This window comes from Gekko japonicus, unplaced genomic scaffold (assembly GCF_001447785.1).
Source record: "Gekko japonicus isolate JY-2015 unplaced genomic scaffold, Gekko_japonicus_V1.1 scaffold101, whole genome shotgun sequence".
Lineage (NCBI taxonomy): Eukaryota > Metazoa > Chordata > Lepidosauria > Squamata > Gekkonidae > Gekko > Gekko japonicus.
The window spans coordinates 1,676,159-1,691,116 of NW_015165238.1; the positions used below are offsets into that span (position 1 = coordinate 1,676,159).

General features: G+C 39.0%; 1 protein-coding gene across 3 annotated transcripts in view; it reads left to right on the forward strand.

Moving 5' to 3' along the window:
- MLLT10 (myeloid/lymphoid or mixed-lineage leukemia; translocated to, 10) overlaps positions 1-14,958 on the forward strand; it is a 147,684-nt gene that overhangs the window by 131,430 nt on the left and 1,296 nt on the right. For all 3 annotated transcript variants that reach the window (XM_015410006.1, XM_015410004.1, XM_015410005.1), the window contains 7 exons: positions 1,110-1,182; positions 6,276-6,430; positions 8,179-8,367; positions 8,919-9,007; positions 9,124-9,467; positions 11,077-11,179; positions 13,556-13,765. In XM_015410006.1, the coding sequence (XP_015265492.1) occupies positions 1,110-1,182; positions 6,276-6,430; positions 8,179-8,367; positions 8,919-9,007; positions 9,124-9,467; positions 11,077-11,179; positions 13,556-13,765 (1,163 nt within the window). The remainder of the gene's footprint in view (positions 1-1,109; positions 1,183-6,275; positions 6,431-8,178; positions 8,368-8,918; positions 9,008-9,123; positions 9,468-11,076; positions 11,180-13,555; positions 13,766-14,958) is intronic.

A 14,958-nucleotide genomic window follows, 5' to 3' on the forward strand; every position in this document is an offset into this window, starting at 1 on the left:
AGGAATGCAACAATGTCTACTGTGACTTTTGTGATTGATGCATTCAGTTCCTTTGGTTCTCTGCAGAGGGAGTAGCACAGCACTAGGGCTTGTTGTGAATAGTTTAAGCCTTTATTTGCATAATTCATAGAACTGCATGACATATAAGTTTGTATGACTGAGATCTTGTTATACAATTTCTGCAGTATTTAATAATTCCGTGAATATTTGCTGGTCTTTTTGCAGCATTGCCCCCCCCCCTTTCCCTTTTTCCTCCTCCTCTTCTTTTTTGTACAATTTTTAATGAGCTCCTGGATTTGCTTTGTTTCTTTCCATCCATAAGGATTTGTTGACATGTCGTAATAGTCATGCCTGTTTGGGGGAAGGGAATGAGTTTAGCAGTTTACCAAGAATGGATCAGTCATGTCTTGCCCTCTAAGAGGCCAGAGGTCATTTGCTGTAGAATAGAGGGAGGGCAACCTTGAAGGGGGCAGATAGGGTTATTTTATTGAGAGGCCATAGGGAAAAATAACCCTTTTGAGTCCTACCAAGCAAAGCGCTTCTGTGTATTTAATGAGGTTTTTTAATACCTTTCAGTGTTTAAGTTTTTCTTTCTCACTTTCAAAAAACAACAATTTGACAAATATATGTGTTAACATTTCTTAGTAAAACTCCTGACAAAAATGTAGTTGGTAGAGAAGCCAAACACACAGTACATTTTACGAGTTGTCCTGGGATGTAAAGTGTTAAAAAAAAATACAAAGCCTGGGGATTTGCTGTGATAAGCATACAGATTAGCTGTCCACAGCTGTGATTCATTACTTTCGCTGCAGAAATTAAAAGTGGCTAAGGGGAGGGTACTGGAAATGCAAACCATGCTTCTGTGCTGTAAAACTGAAAGCAATGAAAGGACTGAGCCTAATCCATGGCCTGCTACTCCCACAGAAATGTGTACGGACAACGCCTTAGCCATCGCAGTTAACAATTTTAAACTCGTAGCTGCCTTTAGTGTGACTACTAACTCCCAGATCCTGGATCACCTGTTTTGAAATTATCTTCACATCTGCAGCATCTTAAAATCTTATCTCAGAAAAAGTCATTTTATCGGCTGTGAAATATTTACTCTGCAGATCAAGATCTTGGAGACAATAGCCGCAGCCTTGTTGGCAGGGGAGGTTCACCCAGAGGAAGTCTTTCACCACGGTAAGCAATATTTACACTCCAGAGTTGAGGCAGAGGAAATGTTTTTTAAGGTGTGGAAACTTTTTATCTCTTATCAGACCTGCTTGCATTTAAGTTGAAAAGAACTATATATAGATAAATTATGTGTCCAGATAGTTAAGGAAAAAAATGTTCTGCTAGCAACTTGAATAAATAGGATTATGTGCTTACACAATGAAAGAATGAATGCCTTTACCTCAGGAATGGAAATAGCTTTGGGGGACTCCACATTTTTTATTTTTTCCCTGTACCTTTGGCTCACTAATATGACTCCCATGGTTTGTACATAAAATTATGTGCATTGGCAGTTATAAAATGTGCACTATATTTTTTAGAATGTTGAATGTAAACATGTTTATATTTAAGCACGGTAAAAAAACAGCTAAGAAGATAGCAAAAAAAAACCAGTCTTGAGGAAGTGCCATGTGTTCCTTTCCCCACTCAAACATAAAAATGTTTTCAACATCCTCCAAAAATATGCTGGACATTTTATGGCTTCTGATGCACAGGACTTAATATACCAAGTCAACTTGTTACCATGACCAGAACTGAATCCTTGCCAACTTTCTCCTCATTTCTCTGTTTTTTTACTTGATCTTGATCAACCATACTGTAAATGGAGTTGCACTACTGGGGTATCAAGTTCTTCAATGACAGATTTCCTCTTAATTATTGTATGGCATTTTAAAGTGTTTCATTTACTGTACAATAGTACTACATGCTGTTGCTGCAATCATCTGTGTGATATTTAATAAGTCAGTAATAAATTTAAAGAAAACATTGTTAGTGGAGACATGTCAATGTCCCATAACTAATCAGAAGTGCTGTGTCATGTACAAGAGTAAATGAACTGTAAAGTGAATGTTACTGATCTGTGGCCTGGTTTTCAAGGATGGTAAGCGCTTGCAAATCCCAAAGAAGCAGCATGGAAATTCCTAATAAATAAAAATAAAGACTAAATAAAAACACATTCATCTCTGCAAATGAGGCAAATGTGAAGTATTAAGTGTTGTTGTAGGGACAAATCCTTGAAAATCTTATAAAAAGGTCCTGTGACTCCAAATACTGTGAGCCTCATATATCCCCAACTCTCATTTTACAGCTATTATCTTTGCTGGGACTCTTTTAAACGTTCCAGTTTTTTAAAAAAGCAAAGCAGTTATTGTACTTGTTTATCGTTAATGTTGATGAGTTGTAAAACTGTAGAGCAACATTTGAGTTTGGTGAGCATGAGAAGTATTAAAATGAAGCAAAAGTAATTTTCCCCCACAAGCGTTGTTATTTGTTTAGTCTTAGTTCCACATCACCTTTTCCAGAAATTTGGAATTTGTTATCACTTCAGGTACCAGTTTCCATATAGATTTATAGATAAAACAATGCAGGAACTAAACACACAATCATTTGCTCAAATCTCATTGATTTAACTAGGATTTAGATGTGCCAAAAAGCTTCCCCCCCCCCCCGTACATTTTACAGTGTTTGTTATGGACTGATGTTGCAGAAGCTTGTACATAAACATAACATTCTTGGCAGTATTGAAATAAGACTGCTAATAAAACACATACCCAGTCTCCTGCCCTTCTCTCTGTGTGTATATGGAACAAACAACTTTAGAAATGTATTCATATAAAGTTTGCATTTTAATCTTGTATCTTAAACATCATATTAAATTCTTGTCTTTAGTATATTTGGTAAACGTGTCATAAAATGTACACAAAACAAAGTAAAAATACATCATTTATGACAATGTGTGAGGAATAACACAAAGACATGGTTCCTGTCTTTTAAATTGCATTCCACTGTTTTTAGTATAAAAGCTACCCACATCAGACCCAGCCAGTGACTTTAGCAAACCTAGTACTCTGACTCTTGCCATGGTTCAGTGGTGTGCATCAGAAATAAGTAAGTGTAGAGTCATCCACTCTTGTTTTCAAGTCCTGTCTTTCAAAGATTGAGGCTTAGTACTGTCTACTAAAAAGTGCTGATATAACCTTTATGTGCTTCCATGGGGGATATGTGGTGCTTCCACTGTGTAGCAGTAATCTTAATAGTCCTTTGGGAATATGTAGGTAAGTGCACTGGTCATGTTGATTAACAACCGCTGTATATATTTGCTGTGTTTTGTACAGAGGAACAAATGAATTTGGAGTTCTGTGGTTTCTGCATTGTAACAAAGAGTACAGCAGATTCATGTTCACTTCCTTCACCATTTATGATCTGATGTATTCTATACAATATTCTTGAAATTTTCTTTAGACTGGAGAATTCTATATTGTGTAACATTGTATGGATGTATTCAGAACTCAAATCATTCTGTAAACTGTTCTATACATTTTTTATTATGTCTTGTAAGAATTTTCTATATGGGAGAATCATGGGATTCTTTGTATTCTCTCTCTCTTAATAATCCCCCTACCCATCTGCAACTACTGATCTTGTTTGTTGTGATTGCCAAAGCTCTCTCAGATAGTGTTTGTTGTTGGTTATCTTCAAAATCTATTTCATGAATGGTAACTGCTTACAAAGAAATTGTAGATAGGGTTGTTTTTCCCCTGATGTGTGCCCACTTGTGAAAATTGAATTTCCATCTGCCCTTTAATGTCCCAATCAGCTAGTTTTTATCTCTTTGGGAGCTCTCTGCCAGCATCTAACAAATATCCAATACTTCTATATTCTTATGTTTTTATTTACGTTGTTTATAGTCTGGTCTTTCTCACTGGGACTCAAGGCTGGTAACACAGTGTAGGCCAATACAGTCAGTAGGATGGGACATCCAGTAAGCAGTGTGAGAGCATTAGGATGCAGAAATTAAAATCAAGTTAAAAAACCTGAAACAAATCTGAAATGCAGCATAAATATTAACATGGCATATTAAACAATGCAGGAATTACCTAGTAGGATAATATATACAGCAAAAGATAGTGCACACTATAAACAGTAGTGTAGTCCACAGTCCCTTTTTCGGTTATTAAAGCATTCTTCCTGAATCAATTCTATGATTAAGTGCCCTCCTGAATAGTTTGGTTCTGCATAGTTTGCAGAACGCCAGGAAAGTGGAAACCTTCCTGACCTCATCAGGCCAGCCATTCCATAAGGTGGGGGCCACAACAGAGAAGGCACGTGTACTGGCAGTTGTTGATCTTGGCTATTTGGCCTGCAGAAGGCCCTGGTTAGGTGAGGGAAGCTGTTCTGCTGGGAGTTCTGTGCAATTGATGAAGGTGGAATCCAGAACGTCTGTTAGTCAGTGAACACACCTTGCAGTCTGAAATTTGTATATCCTAAAACTAAATGCAATGCTGCCAATTATTATTTTTATTTTTTAATACTCTGTGCAGTGTGAACGTTTCATGCTCGCTTACATTTTTCTGAGCATCAGGTATGAAAAATGATAATTAAATTGAACATTCCTATTTAAAAATATGATTATACTTTTGCCATGTTTAAAACTACTTTGCAAAACAAAGCAGTATATACTTTGCACATTAGACCATGAAACAAGACATTTTGGGTTTTGCTTTCTATCACGCAGAGATAATGTTGTATAATTCTCTTTAAGTCATTTAGGCTGCAATCCTAAAAACACTTTCCTGGGAGTAAGCCCTATTAAATAAAATGCGACTTACTCCTTCGTAGATCTGCTTAGACTACTTAACATTTCTCTGTGCTTAGTCTTGTCTAAGTAAAGTTGAGATGAAACTGTTTAGTTGTCAGAAGGAAACTTGAAGATAGTCATTAACTATATGAATCATGATCTGTATTGAGGGCCTGTTTAAAAACAAACAAAAAACACTGTGGAGATGCTACTGTTTGTTTATTGATGGATTTTCATGTCAGATGGGGCAGGGTCCAAAAGCCTCTTTATATCAAATGCTACAAATGCTGATGCATTAAAATAGAGTTTAACCAAATATATTAAATTTAGTTTAAATAGATCCAATAGTGTATCTGGTCTTTGCATTTATGTTTATTTTACTGTGAATAAGCCCAGCCCCAGTGGTAGAATTGTCTATTCTGTATTTTAGTTCTTGATCTTGACAATATTGAACATCAGACAGAAATCACAATATTCTTGTAGCAGAATGGAGAAATTTGAAATCACAAATGTTTTAGGTACAGACTTTATATGTGTGTGTAATGTGAAAGCTGCTAAAATTATTTTTTAAAAATATTAAAAATATTTTAAAATGCCCGCATACAAATGGAAGAATGTGGTTTTTGATAGGATGCCATTATACTGATATTATCCTTTTTTCTGTTAGCACCAAAATATTGCACTCAAAGGCTCAGTAAGACCATAGTCTTCCATTCACGTAACTCTAATGTGCCCTCCAGTTTTTGTTTAATATTTTAAAGGAAATAAAGTTTCCACATTGTTAGACTATCTGTCACATTATGTGCTGATCAGGATTTCCTGTGTTGTGACCTAAATTAGCTATACTGTCTACATGTGTCTTTAATAGTCTCTTTTGCATGCTGTATTGATTGCTTGTAGTACTTCAAAAGTTTTTTTGTGTGGCATTTTAATCACTGATTGTACAAAGATCCTATACTAAGTTAAGCAGAAATCTTTACTTTAAAGAGAGGTTGCTGGGATTAACTTCCTTAGCCAGAATCTACGAATTTGGATGTCAGCAACTCATGCATAAGTGACTGGATTATGCATAATCAATCTCCTCTAAAAAGTCACTCAAGATTATTCATGCAAATCAGTTGTACAACAAAATTGCACTACTTATGAGTGCAATAACTTTGATGTAATACTTTGTACCATCTGAGTGTTTTGGATTTATACCTGTAGCAGAAACATTTTCTGCAGGGCTCTTAATCTACATTTATCAGTAAAAAGCTTCCCAATTGATGCATTTGCCCATGCGTTACCTGAGTAAGGGAGAGTTTGCTTTTTGTACAGAAATCCTCCTAGAATTATTGTAATTCTCAAATGATGAAAGGCAGAGCTCTTAGGTGCCTCAAGGAATGCGGCTTGCAAGGGGTTAAGCCTGGCGAAGAATGTGGATGGTTCTTTTATGTGTGTGTATTCCCTTTCTTTTAAGTATAATTTGCAAATATCTTTGCAGGTCTCCTGTAACTAGTTTACCGATTCGTTATGATCCACCAGGGAATAACAGTGTGGACCATTTGCCTCCGGTACCAACTACTATAGAACAGCTTCTGGAGAGGCAATGGAATGAAGGACAGCAGTTCTTACTGGAGCAGGGTACCCCTAGTGACAGTGAGTATCTGATATTATCTAGTGCAATCTATTGAATGCTGACTGTTGGTAACCATTTATGCTAATAGCACTATATATGTAATTCAGTACTCCACAGGGAAACACTTTATGACACACATAAATTTTGATGTTTGAAATCTGAGAATTCCTGTAATTCATGTGTGTGTGTGGGGGGGATCTGAATGTTTCTTTCTTGGTACTTTCCTGGTAATTATTAGGTAGTGACTTTTGTTTTCTAGAACACAGTTAAACAGTTTAAGGGGGTTTGTAATAGAAGAGGGGTGAATTTTATTTTGGCAAGGCATGGTTAAAAAGATTTAATGTGAATAAATTTTGGGAATCAATATTCTGGTTTTTAATATATTCACAATCAAATCACATGTATGCAAAGATTTGAAGTGCTTAAGAATATTGTTTTGCCATTTAACAAAAATCATTGAGCCCGCTCTCCTGGCTGTTGGGTGTCAGTGAAGTGCCATCTAGTTGGTATTTTTATGAATGGTACCCTGACAAAAATGCTAATTGTGAGGAAATTCATGCAGGGATAATCCTTTAAACATGATAGCTGGAGGACAGGTTTAGCTAAGTCTTATTGCATCTCATTTGGGCACACTGAGAGTCCCTTTGTATGTTCTTGAAGAGGAGGGATAAAAAGCTAAATCCTTGGGAAATGACCAGATGTGCCTGTACCGGTAGACTTGTGTCTGTATTAAGCGCAGAGGTCATGTTAAGCAAATACAATTTAGAATTTTGAAAGTTGGGCTTCTTGTGCTGTGGAAGCCCACTGTCTTACATGTGGGCTGGTGCCAGTTCCAAAATTCATCCAAACTCCCAATTTGAAAGACCTGGCTGTGGCAGAGACAGAAGGATGTGCTTTATCTTCAGGGAGAAGGCAGGGTTGCAGGGCTCCTGATACTTCCTGCTGGGTGCTCTTTAGAGGGACATTGAAAGCAGCTGGAGTCTGATTTAAAAGCCGTAAAAACAGAGGAAAAGTTTTCATTGAAGTAAATTTGCAGAGTTTCTGGCCAAGGAGTCAACCAAGCAGTTTTCCCCTTTTCAATAAATTAAAGGAAAAACTACTGTTCAAATGTAGTGTCATATTAAACTTGTAATCTAAATAAGAGAGATCCTTTTTACAATCAGCCACTTGACAATGGGTATTGTTGCAAGGAATCTTTTGGTTTTTTAATCTGTTCCAAAAGTGAGTATAACTGAGAACACATGTACAATTTATTTGGCTTTGGTAGGACAAATAATTCCATGCATGACAGGGACTCTGTGCACTGTGCCAGGTGCAGTATTGGAGGCCTTGGTTTTGAATAGCCACATTTTAGGCATGGTTACTTAGGGGAAAGTATCGCTGAGTTCAATGGGACTTACTCCCAAGTAAGCATGTATAAGACTGCAACCTAAGTAGATGCCATGAGTATTGGAAACCTTTATAGTCTTAGAGATTTCCAAAACAGTTGAATACACCGGAGAAGCAACCCTTTCATAGAATTCACTGAACTACCTGCAGTAATTCTAGTTAAGGACTTCAAAACTATAAAGAAGTGGATTAAAAAGGAAGGGTGAACATGTGTGTAAAGAGGGGCCTGTAATCTTCAAACTGCAAAGAGACATTACAGTATCACTAAAAAGTAGAGAAGTACTTTCTAGTACCTTATTTATCTAACTAATAGTTATTACTAACCTGAGCACAGAGGGATTTTTCAAGGAATTAGACTAATTGAACAAATGTTGTCTAGTCTTAGGTATGTTGAAGTCGTTACACCAGCTTCAAGTTGAAAATCGCCGGCTGGAAGAACAGATTAAAAACTTGACTGCTAAAAAGGAGCGTCTCCAGCTACTAAATGCCCAGCTTTCGGTTCCTTTCCCAACAATAACATCCAATCCAAGTCCATCTCATCAAATGCATGCATTTTCATCCCAGGCTGGTGAGGAAAATTTCTTCCTTTTATGTCGAGATTTGTCAGAATTACCAGAAGATGTTACATTTATAGCCTTTTACCTGTATTACCATTACTTGTCTGTTTATGTTAAAAAGCAGCTTTATTATTGCTCTCTCCTTCAATATGATCTGTCAAGTGTCCATAATTTCTGATAACAATTTTGGCAGGGAGAAGGGAATGGAGTATGCACTCTGGATAGGGGGAACTTTTCAAGGAAATCAATGAAATTTATTTAAATGGTTTTTCAAACCAATCCCTTGTATTTTTCCAAAAATCAAATTGCAGGAAAAAAAAGATGAAATGCTTTTGAAAGCAAGGCAAAAACCTGCACTTTCTGCTACTTGTGGTTACATTCATATTCAGTAGTAAAATTCATTGACATAATTAGATAAGGGCTTCACTCTGATTAATTCATATATTGCTTTGGGTTAATGATTAAAAGAAATTAAATTCAATTTTATGTAAGTGTTCCACATAGAGTTAGGATTTTATGCATTTTGGATGCTGAAGTTAATTCCTTTTTTAATCATCACTAGCTGCTAGCACTGATTCTTTGAACAGCAGCAAGAGCCCTCATCTGGGAACCAGCTTTCTGCCGGACAATTCCCTTCCTGTATTAAATCAGGTACAGTTTGCTTTTTTCACTTTGTATTCTAGCCTTGTAGTAAGTTAATACTGTCTTTCTATTCTTTTATTGTTGTGTGAAGTTTGATACAGCTGAGCCTTTGTTGTTTTCACTAGGAGATAAACTCCAGTGGACAAAGCACCAGTAGTTCCTCTGCTCTTTCTACTCCACCACCTGCTGGGCAAAGTCCAGCTCAGCAAGGCACAGGAGTTCAACAGGTCAATGGTGTGATGGTGGGGGCACTTGCCAGTGGAATGCAGACTGTAACATCTACCATTCCTGCAGTGGGCGGAATAATTGGAACTCTGCCAGGTAACCAGCTGGCAATCAATGGAATTGTTGGGGCTTTAAATGGGGTAATTCAGACCCCTGCCACAATATCACAGAACCCTTCTGCTCTCACTCACACAACTGTGACGCCGAATGCAACACATCCTTTGCCAACTACATTGACTAACAGGTAAGCCTTTGCTTGCTCATAGTCTGTATTGTTAGGCCCATAATTGAAGTTTGTCTCAAAGCCTACTGTTATCCAAAACAAACATGTTGAGTGAAGATCTCTGTTAGGTGTGCTAAAGTTTTTTTTTTTAAAGCAAAAAGCAGATCTCTGTTAGGTGTGCTAAAGTTTTTTTAAAAAAAAGCAAAAAGCAAATTATGAACATTGCTAAAAACAGAACATGCTGCATAACATCTGGATCTTCCTTGTGTATGTTAGTACAAATTAAATAATCACAACCTGTTGCAACCGCTGGATTACTATAACACAAGGCGAGTTTATTTGACTTTCTAAAACTTTTATTGCACGTGATGGCAGCACAATTGTAGATGTGATCAACCCATTCACATCAAACTGCATCATAACACAACTGTCTGGCAGGATAAAAAGCAGGTTGCTTAGTTAAATTTCTTAAATTTTTTACAAGTATTTAAAATGTTCACCACAGGAGGACAAATCTACTGGGACAGGAGTTTGTTTATCCCGTTATGACACAATATTTATTAAAAGCCTTGAATACGTATCCTAGAATGTATATGTTCACATTTTAAACATGTTAGATGGTGGGTTGGTGCATACTACATAAAATGTCAAAATGATATTAAAATGCCCTTTTCAAAATAATCACTGCAGTGGCTGTAGTTATGCCATCTCAAGGGTGCAGGATGATTATCCTTTCACAGCGTTTTTCATTTATGCCCTGCTTTTCTCCTCCATGGGCCCCCAAAATGGTTTATATCATTTTCTTCTCATTCATTTTATTCTTCCAACAACCCTGTGAGATAGGCTACGCTGAGAGTGTGTGACTGACCCAAGGTCACTCCACAGGTTTCCATGACAGTGCGGGGATTTGAAACTGGGTCTCCAACATCCTAGTCTGATATTTATTTATTTTTTTATTTTCGCATTTATATCCCACCCTATCCCGAAGGCTCTAACCATTACACCGTACTACACACACAACACTACAACACAAGTGGGACAGCAGTTAGTACAAGGAAGGACTATGGAAACAAGGGTTAACAGTGCATTTCCAGAAGAGAGACCACTCCTGTATCTTGGATCACCTTTCTGCCTCGGATAAGGAAGCAGGCCTTTCCTGGGGTTCCATAAGAGATCCAAAAAGGAGAGAGTAGGTCTGGGAGAATAAAGATTGTCTCACTGAGCCAGCAAAGCAAATAAGATGGCAGGGGTTGGTCACCTGCTCACCTGGGTTCAGTCCCATAGTCTCCTTTCCCTCCTGACTCTGCTTTAGTTGTGGCTCCACAGCTTCACAGGTAGAGATGGAGTAGTTGTGGTGATGGTGGAGAGATACAGCCTGGTCCTGCTGTAGGAAGGTTTGTGGAGCTTTGCAGTAGTTGTCTATGTCCCTGTCTGCAGACAAGAATAGCTGAGAATGGAGGGGCACTTGGGTGATTCCTAACCACTGAACAGCAGCAACAGTCTGTACATCGTTTAATTTGAAGCATTGTTGTGTTTGTGTTTTTTTTACTTTTGCTGAAAATGTGATATAGAAGTGAATTGGTGTAGGTGCCAAGCTACACTTCTAATTAAGCATCTTATTATACTGTAGTGCCTCCAGACTTGGATTTCTTCCTGACCAACAGAGACAACTTTTGCTACATCAACAGCACCAGCAATTTCAGCAGTTACTGAATGCTCAACAGTTCACATCAGTAAGTTTTACTGTTTTATAAGCTCAGTTTTTCTCCCTCTGTCAACCCAGCAGTTTATATTATTAGGGACAGCTCTCCATTCCACATCCCAGAAGACATGGCTAGACTCTTGCAAGTGGCCCAAGGGAGTTTGGGAGAGCATTTTTTTAAATCCAGGGAGCAGGAAGTACAGGGTTGGCAGTATTTGAACATGGAAATGCTACGAGTAGCTTACATATGTTCTTGTTTCCCCTTCCAACTTACAATTGAATGAAGGATGTGGAGGGGATGTGGAGGGAAGCCACACAGCTTCTGATGGCTCTGGTATTCTTCTCTGTTGCAGACTCCTTACTGGGCAGCAGTCTGCTTTCCTCCACCATTGCAATATCTTTGATAAGCAAACTGCAGCTTGCAGGGCAGAGGCCAGAATCCATGTTCTCTTACCTTCTGTCCTCGTCCCTCCCCTGCTTTTGGGGGGATTTGAAGCCTGTCCAGTTGAAAAGCTGCGAATGGATCTTGCCAAAGCTAGAGATGACTTGATGTGTTTCCAGCCCTGAAGTTGTGGTCAGAATAGTACAGCTATTGCCTTGAAGGTAGAAGGTGTAGAAACAAGGAACATTGCAGTTGCAGGTGCCATTTTGAACTGGGACATCAGATTCTTATGCCTGAAAGAGCCTTGTCACAGCAGAGGAAGGTCCTGCTATGCATGAGGGAGTGAGTCAGTCAAGGCCCGTTTTATCACAGTGAAGGAGTGCTTAAGCACCTTCCCCACCTTAAGGTGCAACAGAAACATAGCCCGGATTTCTCCCTGGCCCACAGATCTTTGGACCTATCCTGGCAAGAGTAGGGTGGAATATCTTTTGAATTTGTCAGGCTGGCTGAGTTGTTTCGTGCTCTAAATTTTGGTGCTAGAATTAGAAAGGCAGACAGATCCATCATAGGAGAAAGGTAACCAGAGGAGCCAAGGAAAGGCTCCAGAGCTGCTCAAGGAACTATTCCAAATGGAACCAGAAAGGACATTGGCTTTGGAACAGTCCCTTGCTATTAGACATACAGCTGTTCAGAAGATAGATCAAGATGGGTAGCCGTGTTTGTCTGTAGCAGTAGAAAAGAGCAAGAGTCCAGTAGCACCTCAAAGATTAACAGAATATATGGCAGGGTATGAGCTTTTGTGAGTTACTGCTCACTTCTTCAGAGACCCAGATCTTGAGATCTGAAGAAGTGAGCAGTGACTTACAAAAGCTCCTACCCTGCCACATTTTGTTAGACTTTAAGGTTCAGTTCAGTTCAAAGTTTATTGCATGTATCCAATGGCCATCACAATATGAAAGATAAAAACAGTACAAAGGTTGGCAATACTTTTAAAAGAAAATTAAAATATATAGATGAAGTATGAATCTAAGTTTTAAAATCAGGTTTCTCAAATAGCACATTCTGAAAGTACAGTCATTCCGTAGCCTTATCTCTAATTTTCCTTGCAGCATGAGCATAGAGTACCATTCTATAGGAGATAGTGGGATTGACGTCAGAGCAAAAAGGTTACTATTTCAGTGCCTGATGTGGATTGTAAAGTTGTTAGGACTGGGTTAAGAAATTTGATTCTGGGGCCAGTATACAGAGGGCATTCTAAAATGTAATGTGTTAGATCTTCTACCGAAATCCCGCACAGACAGACACGTTGATCATACGGGGTTTTGAGGTGTCGTCCTTTTACCAGCTCAGATGGCATGGTCTGAAAGCGAAGAGCAGTGAGGGCCCTTCTTATGCTATATATTGAAATAAGAGCCAGATAGGAGGCTCTAGAGTGGTCGGTTTTAAATGCTGGATATCGTGGTGCAAATTTCTGTCGACTGATTAGGGATCTGTCAGTTAGAGTATCTTCATTGTAGACCCAGTCCTGCAAATGTGAGTTGTTACCTGAATGGGATAATAAGTCATCCGGAATTGTGTATTTAGCAATGATGTTGGATAGTGTGCTAAGATGGGCTGAGTTGTGAGTTTGCAGAATATGGAAGCTAGAAGTGCTAGTATTGGCTAGCTGGTGTTTCTTCCAAAGTTTCAAGATTATAACATGTGCACGAGCCCTTATTGAGGGTAAGCCAAGCTCAGCTCGCATCATGGCTGCTGGTGTCCCCGGTGGGAGCGCCAGAATGCGCTAGACTTTAAGGTGCTACTGGACTCTTGCTCTTTTCAGCTGTTTAGGAGTCTTATCAAGGTTTACCTAGTGTCTTAACAAGGTTTAACTAGACTTATCGCAGCCTAACTAGTGAAGAGCTCATTGTTCACCTTAAAGTTCAGCTTTCACCCATTTGACCTACATGTTTCTTCTGAACCCATAAAGAATAGGTTCACCCATTAAATGACTGACTAGAATGTTCCTCCACTGTCGTATTCAAGGAACAGCATCAGGCTCTTCTGTATCAACTAGTGCAACAGCAGCAGCAACAGCAGCACCAACACCATCAACCTGAAGTACAGCAGTTGCAGATTTCGGGAGCAACACAGATTCCCATCAATAACTTGCTGGCAGGCACTCAGGCATCTCCGCTTCATACTGCTACAACAAATCCATTCCTTACTATTCATGGGGATAATGCAGCTCAAAAGGTAACTGTGTGTGTGCACGTACCGTTTATATCAGAGTGAAATCAAGGGACTTTGACTCTGTTCAGAGGAAGTTCGTGTCTTAGTTGGGTTGCAACTGCTCTGGAGCCAAGGCAACCCAGCCTCTTAACTGCAAAGCACCCCAACAATCTGGGGGGAGGGGTTCCCCCCTTTTCTTGGGGGGCGGTGCCATAAAGCATGTGCCATTCTGCCCCTTAAAAATGTCCACCTGCCTCAGTGTTGTTATTGAGTTCTAAGTCTCTTACTGTTATGTATGAATCCTCTGGTTTTTCAGCCATTCTTTTAAACCAGGGCTTAACTTTTAAAGTGCAACACATGGATGAAAATGATAGCTGTGAGTGCCTGCAGAGTGTGCTTTCCTTGAAAACCAAGTAAGCACCATTCATGCCACACTTGAAGAATTAGTGATCAGGACCTTCAGGTCAGAAGTGTGGGCCGAGGAACCCACGGCACATTCCTTTCTTAGCACTTAGCCACTGCTTTTATTGAGACTCCCAACCAGTTCTTCTTAATCTTGCTTAAATAACTTTGAGTCCCTTGTTGCAAAGAAAAAAACAGTATGTACAGAGAAATCCATAAAATATAAATGCATATATTAACTAGTGGTCTTTCTTAAACATGTAATTTGTTTATTACCTGTATGACAAATTGAGCATCTTTTTGTGATATTGAAGGGAATGGAAAAAAGAACAATGCCATGACAGAAACCTCTCAATCATTGCTTTTGAGGCTAGTTAAGTTCTAGTGTGACAAAAAGGGAATTAAAAAGAAAATACAATCAAGAGGCCTTTCTTAACAAACTTGTGAGCCCCCCTTTTAACTTTTACCACCATCAATTAAAACTTGATGTCACTGATTGGCATGTGCCCCAGCTTGACAGAATAGCTAAACATTTTTGTGTTGAAATGCAAATTAAACTTAGCGGATGAGCCTGCTTTTTCAATTTGTGGCTACTTAGTTTTGGGGAGAAAGAGATGCCATCCCCACTCCCTCCCCAAGTATGCTTTTAAAATTTCCAGAATCCTCTGGAAAAGTTATTTCTAAATGTTGCCTACTGTGGGAATGCAGAAATTGGCTGACTCTGGGAGCAGGGAAAGAATGTTTGGGGCCTGGCCCCCCCCCCCCCCCAGTGAGGGATGCTGGGGTGCACCTGGAATTCCCTCTCAGTCATCAGC